Genomic DNA, 16,856 nt, shown 5'->3' on the forward strand with positions numbered 1-16,856 from the left:
GAAAATCTTGCTTCAGATTGCTTTTCAATATAATTAGATAGTAAAATTATTCGAGTTAATATTAACTAACTATGCTCTAGTGACAAACTAATGAAGAAAAGAAGATTTGTCTCGATTTCTTCCAACCAATGAGCGTAAACGCTTAATTTTTTGTTATACGTATATATAAAAACTCGTTTTTATTTTATGCTTATCGATGTAAAAATAATCCACATGTGAGTTCTAAAATAATTGCCTACAATCAAACGAAATAAATTCACACTTTATCAAGTCTATAACAGAAGTAACAAAAGAAATTAACAGCCGAAAGTAATTTATAAAAATTAAAATTTTTGTAAGTTATTTTGAATTTCAATGATCGATTTGAAAATAAAATCTTGTTCTATGATCCGCAATTAGCTATCCTGAACCAAGATTATAGTTCTGAGAAGCTCATATTTTTAAGTAGACTTATACTAATAGTTTCTTGTAAAGGGTGGCCAGATAAAAAAAACAATCTTGATATTATAGTTTGTAAAAACTTGCGGTAATTATCTCACCACTCCTGATGGGAACCATTAGGATCTGTTAATCATATAGTTATGTGATACAAAGTGTGTATATTATCAAAATTCAAACATCCATACACAAATTAAATTCGATCAGTTTCCGAACAACAATGAACGTGATCCGGGTTAGCTTCCGAACATTCATATCATGATCGTATGGGCGCGGGCCGAATCTCTAGAAGCAGTGTAACCCCACTGAGATCTGAGCGTTCAAGAAGTGCTCACTTCGCTGTCCCGAGAAATAATGGGCTAACAGTTCCATCCAACGTCTTGCCTGGGTTTGTGTACTAAGAGGGGGTGTTATGAAACAATGTGAAAGGCAGACGTATGCGAAGGACCATAAATGTCCCTTGACTACCGAATTTATCGTTTTTCTTGTATACAATAAGATTTAGTACTTAAGCCAGGTTGTACACTGACCACTCCTAATGGGAACTATCAGAATTTGTTAATCAAATAGTTAAGTGATTCCAAGTGTCCCTAGGACACTTGAAGTTCTATTAACGTATTAAATTACTTATTTTTATTTTATATTGATGTGACTTGGATCATTTGTATAATTAATTATAGCTTTTGTATACGATAAGATTTAGTATTTAAGCAACTTGTACACAGATACTGGGTTCTTAATAGTTTGACATTTGTCTAGTACGCTAGTCGGATTATTGAAACCAAATTAAATAATTAAAATAATTTTAAATATTTAATAATATTTAAATAATTAATTTAAATAATTTTTTTGCTTAATAAATAATTTTTATAAATTTGTGAGTTGAGTTGTTCAACCCGGTCATAAAATATCAGAAAAGAAAATATTTTCAGTTTATGATAATGGCCTTCAGGATATGTAACCACCATTTTAATACCTTAAATGGTTTTTTACTAAAATCCAACAAGTATCGAAAAAATTTGATTTTTCTACACTATACTGTAATTTGACTAAGGCTAAAAAAACATACCCTCGGTACAGTACCCAAGAATCTCGACAAAAGAAACACATACGACGGTGACGAAGGCTTGTAATTAGAATTTGTTTTCTTTGGAAATTCCAAAGTTTAAGGGTAAAAGGAGAAAAGGGTCAAGTACGTACTTTTTGTGGAATGGTTGGGACAGTCTTGAATTTACATTCTTTGCCTATAGAACTCTCCTTGTTTTATGTCGATTTCTGCATCGTGATTTATAGATTCTATTAAAACAGAAGTGTTTGGGGGAAGGGGAAGGTAGTTCAATTTTGTTTAAGAATGTCGGTAAGTCCCAAATGGAAATACACGCAGCTCAAAGAGTTCTTTTGTAATAAATTTAACCTTTTTCCAATGATTTTGGAGGTTTTTTCACATGATAGACAATAACCAATGATCTGAGGGTCCGTTCGTTATAAACTTTGAGTTTGATAAGAATTTAGAGTTTAACTACTGATCAGAAAGTTCATTTGTAACTAACTAAACCTTCTTCCAATTATTTTGAAAGTTCTTCCACATGATAGACACTAACCATTGATCTGAGGGTCCAATAGCTATAAACTGAGAAGATTTTCACTGATTTTGAAAGTCTTTCAACAAACTAGACTCTAACCACTAATCAGAGAAACTTTTTATAATGAACTGAAGGTTTTTCTTCTTCTTTAGGAGTTTTGCAACAAATTAGACTCTGACAACGGATCAGAGAGACTACTTGTAATGAATGCAACCTTTTTCCAATTATTTTGGAGGTTTTTCCACATAGACACTAATAATTGATTTAATGATCCATTTCCTATCAACTGAGAAGAACGAGAAAATATATGAGGAAATATGGAAATAAAAGAATGTGGGCACTGAAATTTCTTGTTAAATCACCTGAAATCAATTTTATAGAGGTGTCTGTCTGGAGGACATGGAAATACTTAGAAGGCTAGGAGACCGTAGAATACAAGAGAAAATTGAACAGTTATACACGATAATTAACCACACAAATCTAAAATCGGTAAAACAATTGAATATGCCGATGATGTGGTATTTATAGCAAATACAAAAAAGATAACTAACTAAAGGCTGGTTAGCTAGTCACAAGTATTGTCCCGATTTAGTCTTCAATGATTTTTGTACTAGAAGTTGTATCTGATTCGGAGGGACAGGATAAGAAAGGACAGAACAAGGGAGGTATGGAAATCAGATACACATTAATGGATAACATCAAAACCTAACTTTTAATCTGGTATGATCATGTACAAAGAATGTTAGAGAATAGAAATATCTAAACAGATCCTAAAGTGGACACCACAAGGGAAATGGAAGTGCACGAAGAGCTAGACAGAGGTAAAAGATAAGGGAATGCAGGAGAGAGAACTAACAGATCTATAGTAGGATAGACACAGATGGCGGTTAAAAATCAGAAGACGTCGAGAACGTTGTAAACCGATATGTATGTAAGTTTTATCTGATGATTTGTCTCCGTAAACACGTGAAGTCCCAGTAAATCATGTTTGTTACCATAAACTTTCCACAGATTTTCCTTTATAACAAGGATTTTTATCCGCCAGTTAAAAAAGATTACACAACTTTACACAAAGCTACAAGAAAATCAACAGATATCAAGATTTTATTTGTAATAATTACACTTTGGTGTTCTCCAAATTAAGAACATAAAATCAAAAGATAATAACGTATAATCAATTCTCTTTAGGTATAAAAAGTTATAGTAAATTTTTATTATTACTATAATATTTTCTAATCAATAACCTTAATATTTTATAATAATCAAAATTGGCGTGTTTATCACATCCGAATATGTAACTGTAAGAATTGAACAACGAAACTCTTTTATCGCCATCCAATCTAACATGATGAGCTTCCGAAATATATTTCTTCAATTGGTTGATATGCCAAAGTCCAGAATTGTGCTTGTGAGTACCGAATATCAACATATTGAGTAATCTGTACCAATGGTTCTTCTCGCGGAGGATCCTTTCTGGAGGATCTCTTCTACTATCTGTTAATTTTTCGCACCGGATTATCTTCCTTTTCAATATCCTGGGATCCATCGGATTCCTTTGCAAATCGTTCATTTGATCCTTTATAAATTGGGTGACTTTGAAATGGGAAGTAGTCATAAATAACTTTTTGATCTGCCATGGATCATCCACATCTATGTTGTAAGTTATATTAACTGAATCGTTTTTGGATGTGCTCGGAACGTCGTTGACTATTTGAACAGATTTATTTGTAGTAACCAGACTATCCAATGAGGATACTTGAATCGTTTCGCTGGTCGATACTGTAGCAGAAGCTATAGAAGTTTGTTGCAACTCCATTTGTTTATTATATTGCAAATTATCCTCATAGTTATTGATAAAAGGGGTAGTTGGTGGATAATATCTATTGAAATAATTACATTCGTGTTCCAAATGTCCTTGTTTAGCACAACCAGAACACCATTGCTGAAATCTTGGTTTCGGTAACTCTGGAGAGGTTACCATAGGTCCTTTATCAGTCTAAAACATAATATTTTTATAATACAACAAAATTTAGGGGAGAAAAATAATTTAGGGTTATTATTTTTCGAAATAATGAAGTATGGGATAAATCTTTCGAGAATAAATTGAATAGCTAAACGCAGAAATAAAAAGTGATAAGTGAAGATCAAGAACGACACCAAATAAGCAGGGACAAAGTGGAGACACAACACATAAAATAAAAAGAGGAAAAGTATGAGAACCTGGAATATCTTCAGGAGAAGAAATATTTTCAACATTTATTGATCTATGGGCAACAATCAATAAGAATAAAATTAGAAATAGTGGGATTGAATTGTTTTTCTCAATATTTTTGCACTTTATTAGATTTTAAAGTATTTATAATTACAAAAATATGTTTTATTTGATTTGGGGGATGGAAAATGATATTTAAAGAATTTATAATTAAAATTAAAATTATTAATAATGAAAAATGATTAAGAGCTCCCTTAAAAAATCACTTGTCTTTAATTAGGAAAAATGAGGTAAAGATCAAAAAAAAATAATGTAGAAACTGAAATTTTCTATAAAATCGTCTTGAATCACTTTTATGGGGGTAACTAGAAGAGATGGAAATACATATGAGACTTAAATGGGGCTATCGGGCTATTAATTCCATTTTAGCATACCTTAAAGGATTGGTAGTTGAAAATGATTGATTTTTACTCTTGGGCAAGAAAATAATTGAAACCTATCCCCCCAATCACTTTTTTGGAAAAACCTTTAAAATGAGAAAATATACGAACAAGAGGTCAAATTAAAAAAAAACAACTGAAATTTTCAATAAAATCATCTTAAATCACTTTTATGGAGGTGCCTGGAGGAGATAGAGGACCTAAATGTTTGCAGAATTGGATATGACCATAAACAATTTTTTACAATAAATTTTGCCTATAAATAAGAATTTTAGTACTATACAAATATATGTATGATAATAAATATAAAACGTTAAAAATTAATTTCATTGCTAGAGGAAACAAATTGATAAAAAGAAAACAGTTAAAGTACTATTGTTACGAACTCGTCTACGACATGGACCGTAAAGCCGGTTCTGTTCGATTATGATAGAATAATTTAAAGTTTGGAGGATGCGGAAATTCTCAGAAAGGCTATTTACACAACGGAAATTTGTTTATATTCTTTAAAAGCAATTTCTAGGAAGGCCTTTTTGTTTGTTTTCTTTCTAGAATCGAATTATCGATAAATAATCTCTTTGTATAAATAGTCGCTTGTTGATTAAAGAAGAAAGTAAGTAAATAATCTGATTGTGAGTTCACCTCGAACGTATCAGGATAGAGAAGTAAACCGTGTATGTAAATTAATTGACATGTTAAGAATTTGATAAGTGTTAGTAATAAGACTCAAAGGTATAGTTTAGTGAATAATAAATAAATTAAAAGATAAATAGTGTTTGTAAATCCACCCCACTGTATGAAAATAGTTTGAATAAATTAGAAGAAAAAACATCACACAATAAGCATATTAAAAAAAATAAAAGCAAATTAATAAGAAAAGAAATGAAAACAGAAAGTAATACAGAGAATGGTAGAATGAAAAGAAAGTGGATAGAGTATAAAAAAGATAAAATCAATTCAAGAGAAACTGAAATTCTCTGCGGACACTTTAAGGAAAATAGAAAAATGTATTATAACTTACTGTTGATCGATATCGCCTCCACAGATCAGGACAATTTTTTTCTATATGTCCTACCATTTTACATAGACGACATACGCAATTACGAAATTTGAAACAATTGTGACAGTAAGTTGTGGAATAATTACCTCGCTGTCCACACTGAAAAAACGAAAAAATAAATAAATATGAACGCATATAGATATTTGAAGCATCGGGTTTGAAACATATAAATACATTTGGGGAATCGTTCTATTGGGATATTTGATAAAAATTTACAGGTCGTTTGGACTTTCTACAGGGGTTAATATCAAACATCGTTAGACACTAGACATCAATTTTATTAAAATTGAAAATGATCTTTGAAAGCTGTAAATTGCAAATTAAAACTGGTTTAGAAAGTTTTTTCATCACACTAACAAGCAGACCAGGAATATAATAATTATGAAGAACAGAGTTTAGGATTTTGAGGTATACAGATAATGTATTCTCTTTAAATCAGTTGATAGAAAAAAAAACAGAAAGGAATAGACCAGTAGAACTAATATTTATAGATTTACAAAAGGCTTGCGATAAAATACTGTTACGAACAATTCCTAGAGCTGGCCCTGTCCGGCTATAATAGAATTCTAAAATTTGGCGTAGGCACGGCTCGGTTGATTTACTTTTTTAAATCGCGGAATTCGTTTGATATTTGCTTACATTGTTTCTTATGAACTAATTTCTAGGAAGGTCTTGTTTTTTATTTGTTTTGTTTGTTAATTTTCTACAACATTTGAGAATTTCTTTTAGGGTATATAAACGAGTTTTTTTAGTTTATAATAAATAGTCATAGTAAACAGAACGAAATAGAAATGTAACCGAAGAATTTAAATAAATTACATAAGTTAGGAAAGTGTAGTGTAACATGTTTAAATAAATTTAAGAACGTTAATAAGTAAAAAAACATTACAAGCTCCAACAACTGAAAGAAGAAATGCAAAGAAATGGGGATCCAAATCGACGATAACATCTGGTTATACATCCTTCAGTTTGCAGGTGATTAGGTAAAATGTGCAAAAAACAAAAAAGGTAGCGACGCTCACTGGTGGAATGTTCATCTGTGCAAGTTAAGAGCTGAAGCACGACACCTCTTCAACAGAACAAGGGGTTCCAAAGACTGGCAATCAGAAAAGCAAAGCGACAAGCAGCGAACTCATAAAATGAGCTTTAAACACCTTTCCACCGTTTAAGTCGCCAGGAGTGGACGGAATCTTCCCAACCCTTCTTTAAAGAGGACAGCAAGAAATCCTGCCACACTTTATCCGCCTCAGCAGAAGCGGTCTAGAGCTGGGGTACATACCAGAGCGCCTTGGAGAAGAGTTAAAGTAACCTTCATACCAAAAGTAGGAAAGAAGGACACCACACATCCCAAACCCTTCAGACCAATCAGTCTTTTACTTAAAGCTTAAAGATAAAAAAGCTGTCAACAACTACATTAGGACAGAGATTCTGAAATGGAAACGCCTCCATCCTTGTCAATATGCATACCGAACAGAAACTGGATTGGTACAATTGATAAACGGAATTTAAAAAGCTCTAATAAACAAAGCAAACGTACTATGTGCCTTCTTAGACTGGAACAGCAGAAAATAGGGCAAGACACCATTTCAAATACTGTTAAGAGGTCCACAGGGGGGAGCTGCATCCCCACTTATGTGGCAATTTGTAGTAGACGAACTTTTAAGCAGACTGATTGAGAGAAGATGAGAATACACTCTGTGACATAGTAAAAAGAATACTCAACTACACAAGGTCAATCAGTGGGACTAAATGTTAACCTTAATAAGACCTACCTAATTATCTTCACTAGAAAGAAAAAACTCAACTTCAAGCCCATAAAGCTAGACGAGAAAGATCTGGGACTCACACTAGATAGTAAACACGAAAAGGGGATAAGCACGAAAACCACAAAAACCTCGAAGGTGTGCAGAAACTTCGCAGGGAGGAATTGGGGTTGTAACTCAAAAATTCTGTAAATTTACACATATAGGACAGTGGTTTGAGGTACTAGAACTAGTCTGAACATATGGATTGTAAATGTGAAAAACAACTAAAATAAAAAATGGAGAATAAGGAAATGGGCGCGTTAAGAAGAGTAAATGAACCGGAACGAAACAAGCATATTGGGGATGAGAAGGAAAGATTCCTAAAAAAAATAAGGAAGTGGATTCCACAGGAGAACAGAATGATAAGAACTGCAACGACAAGAAATAATGGCAGTTAGTTATAGGACGTTTTGAATAAGCTTTACACATGGAATGGATAATAATTTGATTAAAATATTTTATATCAGCTTTTTAAAATAAATTCGAAAATTACATTTTCCAAAATATAATAATCCATCACTCCAGGTTATACAGCGTACCAATCTATTCGTAAAGTATTTAAAAAAATGGAATTATCGTTGAATTAAGAATAAGACATTCAAAGAAAAACTTTCTCATACCAAAAGGTTGACACAGTTTTTCATAAAAAAAAATAACATACTTGTGTACACATTTTAAATGGACATCTCGGTTCTTGGTGATTAGATTCTCCACATAATATACATGGAGGTGGATGAGGTTTCTCAGGACATTTTATGCTTATATGACCAAAATGTCTGCATCTGGTACAGCGCGGGCCTATGTTTCCTCTATTATTCAGATAAGTTGCTCTGTCTCTGTACGATATCAACCATTTGTTAGGATCATCTAAAAAAATTAAAAGTAGTATATAGTGTTTACCAATCCTACGATAAAGCGAACAAGTTTATGTGAAAATCGTAGGTAAATCAAGGTTTTGCAACTTATAATACTTTGAAGAAAATGTATCTAACAGAGTTTCGTAATTGATTACGATGTAATTTTTTCCCTTGTGGTACATAGGGGGAAAGATAAAGGAAATGATAATTGGGGAGACAGTAACAATACCAGAAGCAGAAATAGGCACGAACCACAGACTGGTGAAAACAGTACTGGATGACAAGATAGAATTTCTATATATAAGTTAAGAACAAAAGAAAATAGAAAGAAATACCTAGAAGAAAAAAATAGAAAATTTTATGAACTAGACCAAAAGATAATGCTAGAAAAAGCTTTTGAAAATTTAGGATAAAAAATACTACAAAATCAGATTGGTGGACAAAAGAAATGAGGAAACTGGTTAAGCGGAAAAAGGCAACATGGGAAAATTATATTAAAAATAGAAATGAAGAAAGTAAGAAGGCAGACAAAAGCATAAGAAATAAATTGAAAAGGCAAAAAACGAAAACATGGACACAATTTGGAGATGAATTAGCAAATAATTAAAAAGACAATAATAGAAGTTTTTGGAACGAAATCAAAACAATGGTAGGAAGAGAAAAAAGGAAATATGAGATGAAAGAAACAACATAAAGGAAACACAGAAGACATATTTGAGGCAGGGAAGGAGTTTTTAGAAGAAAAATTCAGCCGTAGAGGTAGAAAATTGACAATAGAAGAAGAATTTGATGCAGACAATATAGTAATAGATGCAGATACATTTAAGAAAATTGAAGAAAAAGTAGATATATAAAGAGAATAGGAAACCTAAGAATGGAAGTGAATATTAAAAAATGGATGTTGAAGGTTTAATAATGAAAGGACTAAAAATAGTAAAGATGGAAAGGAAGATCCAAGAAAACTTGGATAACACAAGTAGCACACAAAAGGGGAAAACGACACAGCAGATACATGAAAGCAAACGATTAGAAACTGTACAAAAAATGGGTAAAGGAGAATGAAAACTGAAATCCCAATTCTCTGACACTCGAAAAGGCATAAAGAGTTCTAGAGAAAAAGAAGTATATAGTAGAGACGGACAACTTTTGTGTCAAATTTAAAGATCTATAATTTTCATTTGAAGTTTTGTATCTAACTTTTATCGTTGTCCCAAAATTTAAAAAAATGCCTTTTTTCAAGTTTTTTCACCCCTACCCGGGAGACGATTTTTCAGTAAATGGATAAGTTCCATCTAAGTTACTATGAAGTGTCCGAAACGGCTTTGTCAAGTTATTTAAGCGTTTTTTTTTCTAAATTTACGAAAAACTCGAGGTTAAAAACAAACTTTGAACAAACTACATAAGAATAGTTCATTGGAGTTTTTTGATAATACTGATATTTATGGAGTTAGGTTGACTGAAGCTTAGGGGATGATATTTCCAATTTTAAAGAATCATCACTGACTGAAAAAGTGCGATTTTTTATAAAAATAACTTCTGAACATGTTCGATTATGAATTTTAACCTTGGAGAATGTTTGAAATTGCAGTTTTTGATATGTTAAACTATAATTACCATCCCTCGAGCTCTAGCCACCCTAACTTTGTAAATATTAGTAATAGCAAAAAACTTCTATGGACTATTTTTGTGTAAAATTCAAAGATCTACAACTTTTATTTAAATATTTCTCTAACTTTCACCATTGCTCCAAAATTCAGAAAAAAACACTTTTTATTTTTTCACCCTTTCCCGAGAAACGAATCCAAATATATCAATATAAGTTACTTTGAAATAGATTTTTATATTCAACTTTGAAAATTTTCCCAAAATTCACAAAAATATAACACTTTGATAATTTTTTTCATGAGATAATTCCAAATAAACTTAACAAACCTATTTCAGACACTTTATTGAATTTAAGGCCCTATTTTTTTGAAGATACCTCTACATCCTGTTCCACTTAGTAAGAATCAACTTTAAAAATTAAAAACCTAAAATTTCGGATTTAAAAAAAAATTTCGCATACCTGATTGTTTGCTTTGGATATCGGAAACATCAAACTTTTCATAATTATCCAGATGAAAACGAGCAGCTTTAGAAATTCTTTCATAATCATTTGGTGGCAAAATCGAAGTATCACAGTTCAAAGTAATATTAGTACTGATATCATCAAAAATTTCAAAATCGGTATCTGTATTATCCGAAGAGACAGATATATACGTCGAACTTACATCATCTATAACAATAAGTTCATTATTTGAATTATCCAGTGGATTGTCTGATTTACTGGTAGAAGGTTCTTCGGAATCTTTTATTTGTGTATCTTTGTCAATTATTTTATCTGTATTGTCTTTTTCACTTTGTTTCCTCTTAATTTTCATATTCTCTTCGTTAGTTATCTCCCGAACAGTTTTTTTATTTGATAATTCAGAATTTTCCGTAACATCCGTTGAAGAACTTTCAGATTTTTTCTTTTTCTTTGATTTACTGTCTAATTTTTGATTTAGTTCCATAGTAATTTCAACATTTTTTTTTAAGTTCTCTAGTTCCACTGATAAGGGTGTTCTATTTGTTGTTGAGCCTGGAGCTTCTGTATCCTTTAAGTTTTTCTTTTTCTTTTTATTTTTAATCTTTTCCTGGTTGTCGTTCTCTGTAGACTCGACAATATCTATCTGTTGTTCTGTTAATTCTGCCGGCGTTACTAAATCCGTATTGGTCATATTCTCGTTTTCTTTGCTATTGTTAGATGTACTTCTTCTTTTCTTTTTTCTTTTGGAATTTTCCAAACAATTTAGGGGTACCTCATCGACTTTATTTGTATCTGTTGAAATATATTTCTCGGAAGTGTTTTTGTCTGATAGCGGTGTAGAGTATTCCACTTTTTTCTTTCTCCTTTTCGATTTCGGAGTTTTAGATATAGTGTTATCAACAAGATTTCCATTTCCTTCTTTTCTAATTGTTTCTATTGGTTTATGTAAACCTTTCCTTTTATTTTTAACTGTAGAACTTTTATCGTGTTCACATATTACAGTTTTCTTCTCTTTCTGAATAATGTCTGGTACCATTGGTGATAAATTAGGCAAACAACTATTAGTTTTTTCACTATAATTTGTTTCATAATCGCTTTCAGAGCTACTGGTATCTGTAGAAACATCATTATTATCGCTCAAATCCTTGGGCTCTTCTGAAATATTTGTAACTTCTTTTGATTTGACAGAACTTCTTTTTGGTGTTATGAAAGAACTGAAACTTTCTAAATTTTTCTCGGAAAATATATCTTCTTTTGGAAAATCCACTTCAGCAAAAACAATCGTTTTTACTGTATTACTAAAATCTCTGCTTTGATCGTTAGTACTACAGCTACTTTCAGTTTCACAATATTCAACGGGCTTCAACGGTTGCCTAAATTCAGTTGGATCAGTACTAAAATCAGATCCATGAAGGGCAAAATCGAAATTGGCATTATTAGGCTCTATATTCGTTTCCAGGAAATCATTTGATTCGGGATTTATTGATTCTGATATATTGGTTTCGTTTTTTTCTTCTACAGCAGTGCCAGTATGTTCTACATCTTGTTCAGACGAATCAACGTTAATAACTTCAACAGGAGGAGGCGGGATAAATATGACATCATCATCTACCTCTGGTAGTTTATCCCCTTCTGCTTCGTTGTATTTTTTAGGAAACTTTGTATTTATTTGTTTTGATTTTTCATTACTATTCATATCTTCTTCCACGACATTACAATCATCGGAATCTGATATGCACACGATTACAGGATCACTAATTGCTTGGTTGACCTACAGAAATGTTAAATGTTAAAAATCTAATCGATTCTTTGAAAAATTGGATTCAGAAAATCAAAATTTTTTAATTCTTCTGACAGCCAAAGGCCTTTGACCATATAGGCCTTCTGATAGGCCCGACATGTCCAGTCCCACTTGAAATTACCAAAAACCTATGTCCTTTGCAAAGCTAACTTTTCAAAGTCAAGTGAGGCTTCACCATATGTTTGAACCGTGCACTATTAACGTGGTCGACTGTTTCCTCTTCCTCCATACACCAACGCCATTTCGAATCGTCCATGTTGCCTATAGCATGAAGATATCATCTTAGATCACTGTGGCTGGTAAAAAAGTTTCAGTGGAGCAGCTCTTTGGTAAGAGAAGGAGAAGATCCTCAGCTTATCTCATACAATATGTTTTTATCCATCTCTGTAGAGTCGGTCTTAAGAGCAGATTGTTAAAAGATGTAACAACACTTTTGGCTACACCAATCTACCAAACAAGCCCACCTTGTCGTTAATGGAGTGACAAGTCACCTAAATGAGTTGGACCTTGCAACCATAACTCACCAGTTATTTTAGAACTTTCTTACACTCTAGCACAAGCGTATAGCACATAATTGCAGTTGTTATGGCTTGTACAGCAATTCTGCTATCTGATTAGATTGAGATTACTGTCTTTCTATGGTGTCAATACCATAAGAGCGAATACTTCAGCTTGGAAGACAGTAGCATGTTCCACAATCGAGAAAAATTCGCTTATTTTGCTCGTTCTAACAGTATTAAATATGTTTAGAACCAGTTTTGCTAGTAGAATAAATTGTAAAGTTAATTTCAGATGAAATAAATTGTCTAGACAAATATTCAGAGAAAATATTTCAGTTAGGAGACTCTTGTATTTAATCTATTAACCAAAATTCGAAGTACTATGAGGGAAAAGTTGAATTGTACAGAAAATACAGTGGATACCAATATAAATATATAAAAACAAACCAAAATGCCTAAAAAATCCTAGCAGGCATTATTTTGTTCTAAAAATTAAAAGGATTGGGCAGAATCCCATCCAATTTACAGAAAACCTCAACTCAATATACCTAAACCTTCCTAATGAATTACTATTGGCAAAAAAACCAGCTGAAAATTTGGTTTATTGTGAATTTTCATCCACCATCTAGTACAGTAACAATTGTCAGGTTCTTTAAAGTCTGTAGAGCATTTCAATATATGAGTCTCGTTCAGAAAATCTAATATCAACAAAACTTTACTTAGTTAATTAAATTATTCCCATTTTTGGTAACACTAACTGCACTAGGTGCACTTGGATAAATTTTCTAGAATTTCAGGCAGCTGACACATGTTTCTATAAACATTTCCCTATCTCATACCAAACAAATCAAGTAACTTAAGCCTTATCAAGATACTCAGTAATAATTTGAGTAATATTCTGCATGCACGCCTTGTATAACACATATCAGTTACTTATGGGCAGCTAATTTCTAAATTCTCCTTGAAACCTAATTCTGATCGATGATAAATTATCCCTGAGTCAGCCAAAAAGATAAATCAATCAACAATACACTTATCATTTGCTTATCACCAAATTTTTGCAAATCTACTATAATGGCATTCATAAAAATTATCTATAAAAACATACAAACCACCAAATAAAAACATAGCCCAGGAATATCAAGAAGAGATAAATAAGAAATTGAATTTCCAAAAAATAGTTAATGTAAATGTAGAAGAATCATGGAATTACTTTATATATAGAAAAGAAACCAAAGAACTAATTAAAACATCAAAGAATGAAGAATGGCAAAAAATTGGAGGAAAAATAGAAGAAAACTCTAAAGCAAATCAAAAACTCTCCTAAAAAACATTAGAAAAATTATACAAACCAAGAACTACTCGATATTGAGTCAAAATATAAAGAAGAAATTGTATAAATTGACATAAAGGAATAATCATACATAAAAATTAGTACAGAAAAGATAGAGCATGCTATCAGAAAACTAAATAATGGAAAAGCGCGGGGATATGACCAAGACTTCAGAAATGATCAAAATTCTGGGGCAAACATGAAAAGACATGATGTATCTCAATAATGCTAAAGAAAATAAGACACTCCTAACAGACTGGCAGAAGGCATTAATAGTTTCAAAAAATGTGATGCTAAAGACTGCAACAACCACCGAGGAATAGCATCAATTAGTACAGCGATGAAAATGACGGAAAAAATATTAGAAAAAAATAATTAAATTTGATACTATCAAAGTAAAAATAGATGTCTAATAGGAAGCAGAATAGGAAAACTGGATAGGTGGAGGCAATACTTTGATGAACTGCTAAATGAAGTAATAGAGGAAAACGAAAAAGGTGAGTCGCAGAAAGAGAGTGGCCAAAACTCCTATAGTAGAAGTACCAACAGAAATTGAGATAAAGGAGGTAATAAACAATATAAAAAATAATAAAAATGCCGGAATTAACGGAATACCAATAGAAATAATAAAGTATTCAACATATTACACAAAATCAGGGAGCTGGAAGTCAATGGGTGAAGCAATTATGTCCACATACATAAGAAAGGAGATGAAGCTGATTGCAGTAATTACAGGGGCATTACCTTACTGGATGTTGCATATAAAGTACCAGCGAGAATCATATGAAACAGGTTAAATAAATACTTGGACAAACAAGTAGAGGAGTGTCAAGGTGGATTTACAAAAAAAATTTTTGTGTTAATACAGAATGATAACTGTAAGCAGGAACTGAATTTGGAGCTAATATACTACTACTATACTAGTAAAACTTAGTAGCCATTGAAGGAATGTATACTTGGTTTATGCAAATTAGAAGTCAAGGACAACCAATTATTATCGGACCGATCATTTGTAAAAAGCACAGCAAATAAACCAAATGATGAATGGTGATTCTAATATCAAAGCTACAGCTGGCTGGCTTGAATGCTTTAAATCCAGGCAAGGGTATAAGGTAATAAGGGTACTAGACATACAAGGTAAGAAACTGCCAGCCGATGTAGTATCTGCCTAAGATTTTAAGAAGACATTGAATGAATTTTGAAAATCTGGTGGTTTTGAACTCAAGATCATTTACAATGCTGACAAAATAGCTCTCAACTTAAAAAAGCTGCCAACCAGTCCCTTGTTTCCAAGAGGGAAATTGCAGCACCTGGGTACAAAGCTAGCAAAGCCCAGATTACATTGATTGTTTGCGCTAACTCTACTGGCAATCACAGTTTCTGGCTACTTATTATTGGGAAAGTAAAGCAGCCTAATTGTTTTAAGGACATAAGCAAGCTCCCTGTTGTATACAAAAATCAAAAAAAATACTGGAATATTAAGAAAACACCTGTACCAAACTCTAGAAAAACTTGGTTAATCTAAAAAATTAAAACGTTTGGTAAAAATGACACTGAACAAAACCAAAAACATAATAGCCATTGAAGGCAGCTTATCTGAATAGGTCTAAACAAAAAAAGGCTTAAAACAGGGCGACCTGTTATCAACAGTGTTGTTTAATTTTCTACTAGAGGTCATTATCAGAGGTAGTGGATTACAATCCAAAGGAATGGTTTATAACAGCAGAATGCAAGTTCTGGCTTATGCAGATGATGTAGTGCTCATAACCAAAACAAAACAGGGACTAAAAAAAGGTTTTTACTATTTGAAAATACAGCAAAAAGATATTTTAATGTCATACGAGCAATCACCTCCTGAGTTTCTTACATAAATGTAGAAACACCCTAAATTTTTCTGAAACCAACCTTTTGTTTATATACAAACAAATTAAAAACTTTAAATTATAGGTTGACCCTAATTTAAAGCTTGACAAAGAATTTTTTGAGGTAAAAAGAGTATAGTTACCTCAGTCAAGTTCTTGTTTTTTCTTTTTCTCTGTCTAGCCTTTTTTTTCCTTTCCAAATTTTTCTTATTTCTTTCAAGTACTTTTGAGGTAGGTGTCCAAGGTTTAGAAGTAGAGTTAATAACAACTGGGAATGAATACTGATTAACGGTGATATTATTTTGAATAATTTCTCTCTCTGAACCAGAATAACTAACGGCACTTTTTGGTAAATTATTGACGATAATTTCCTTATCTTGGCTAGATGAACCAACATTACAATTTGGAATCAAGTTTAGTGGAGGTTGCTGGATTGTATTAACGGAATTGTCATTTGGTGGATTAGTAAGTGGTATAAATGTTTGAGGTACAGTTAATATATTATAATTTTCCTTTGCGGGATTATCGAAATATCGATACTTTTTCCCGACATTATCATCAACCGTAATATTCTTTGGAATTACACTAGTTTCAGCTTCTTCTATTTCATTATTAGAATAATATATTTGACTATACAACCTGGCTTCTAGATCTTCCAAATCCAGGTCGACAGTGTATTCCTAAAAATTAGATAATTAGTCTTTGTTTAAATTTAAACGTGTTTTTTTACCATTGTTAAAAACTTATTCGGGATTTACTTGTTCTACACATTTTTAAGTTATGGAACATCAGCATATCAGCTGTCACGTCACAAGTCACTACTACACAGAGCTCATTTGGGGTGTATTCCACTTACGACAATCACGTTCACGAGCACGATCTTTCCCGTTCCACTTA

The 16,856-nt window shown here is 32.0% G+C and overlaps 1 protein-coding gene across 2 annotated transcripts; it reads right to left on the bottom strand.

Moving 5' to 3' along the window:
- Positions 1–3,107: 3,107 nt before the first annotated feature.
- Positions 3,108–16,786, bottom strand: LOC130892726 (uncharacterized). Of its 2 annotated transcripts, XM_057798294.1 has the most exons (6): positions 16,690–16,786; positions 16,103–16,639; positions 10,461–12,234; positions 8,200–8,405; positions 5,695–5,832; positions 3,108–4,017 (listed from the first exon to the last, which is right to left on the bottom strand). In XM_057798294.1, exons 1-6 carry the CDS (start codon positions 16,690–16,692, stop codon positions 3,220–3,222), a joined length of 3,456 nt encoding a protein of 1,151 aa, XP_057654277.1. In that variant the 5' UTR covers positions 16,693–16,786; the 3' UTR covers positions 3,108–3,219. The 2 variants fall into 2 exon arrangements, with proteins under 2 accessions (XP_057654277.1, XP_057654278.1); XM_057798295.1 differs by lacking the exon at positions 5,695–5,832 and having other exon boundaries at positions 16,690–16,779.
- Positions 16,787–16,856: the final 70 nt, after the last annotated feature.

This window comes from Diorhabda carinulata, chromosome 4 (genome assembly GCF_026250575.1).
Source record: "Diorhabda carinulata isolate Delta chromosome 4, icDioCari1.1, whole genome shotgun sequence".
NCBI classification, from domain to species: domain Eukaryota; kingdom Metazoa; phylum Arthropoda; class Insecta; order Coleoptera; family Chrysomelidae; genus Diorhabda; species Diorhabda carinulata.

Coding starts and splice junctions, on each gene's coding strand:
- LOC130892726 (XM_057798294.1), bottom strand. Junction 12,235..16,102: donor AAAACAAGAACTTGACTGAG/GTAACTATACTC, acceptor ACATTTCTGTAG/GTCAACCAAGCAATTAGTGA. Junction 4,018..5,694: donor GGAGGCGATATCGATCAACA/GTAAGTTATAAT, acceptor ATTATGTTTTAG/ACTGATAAAGGACCTATGGT.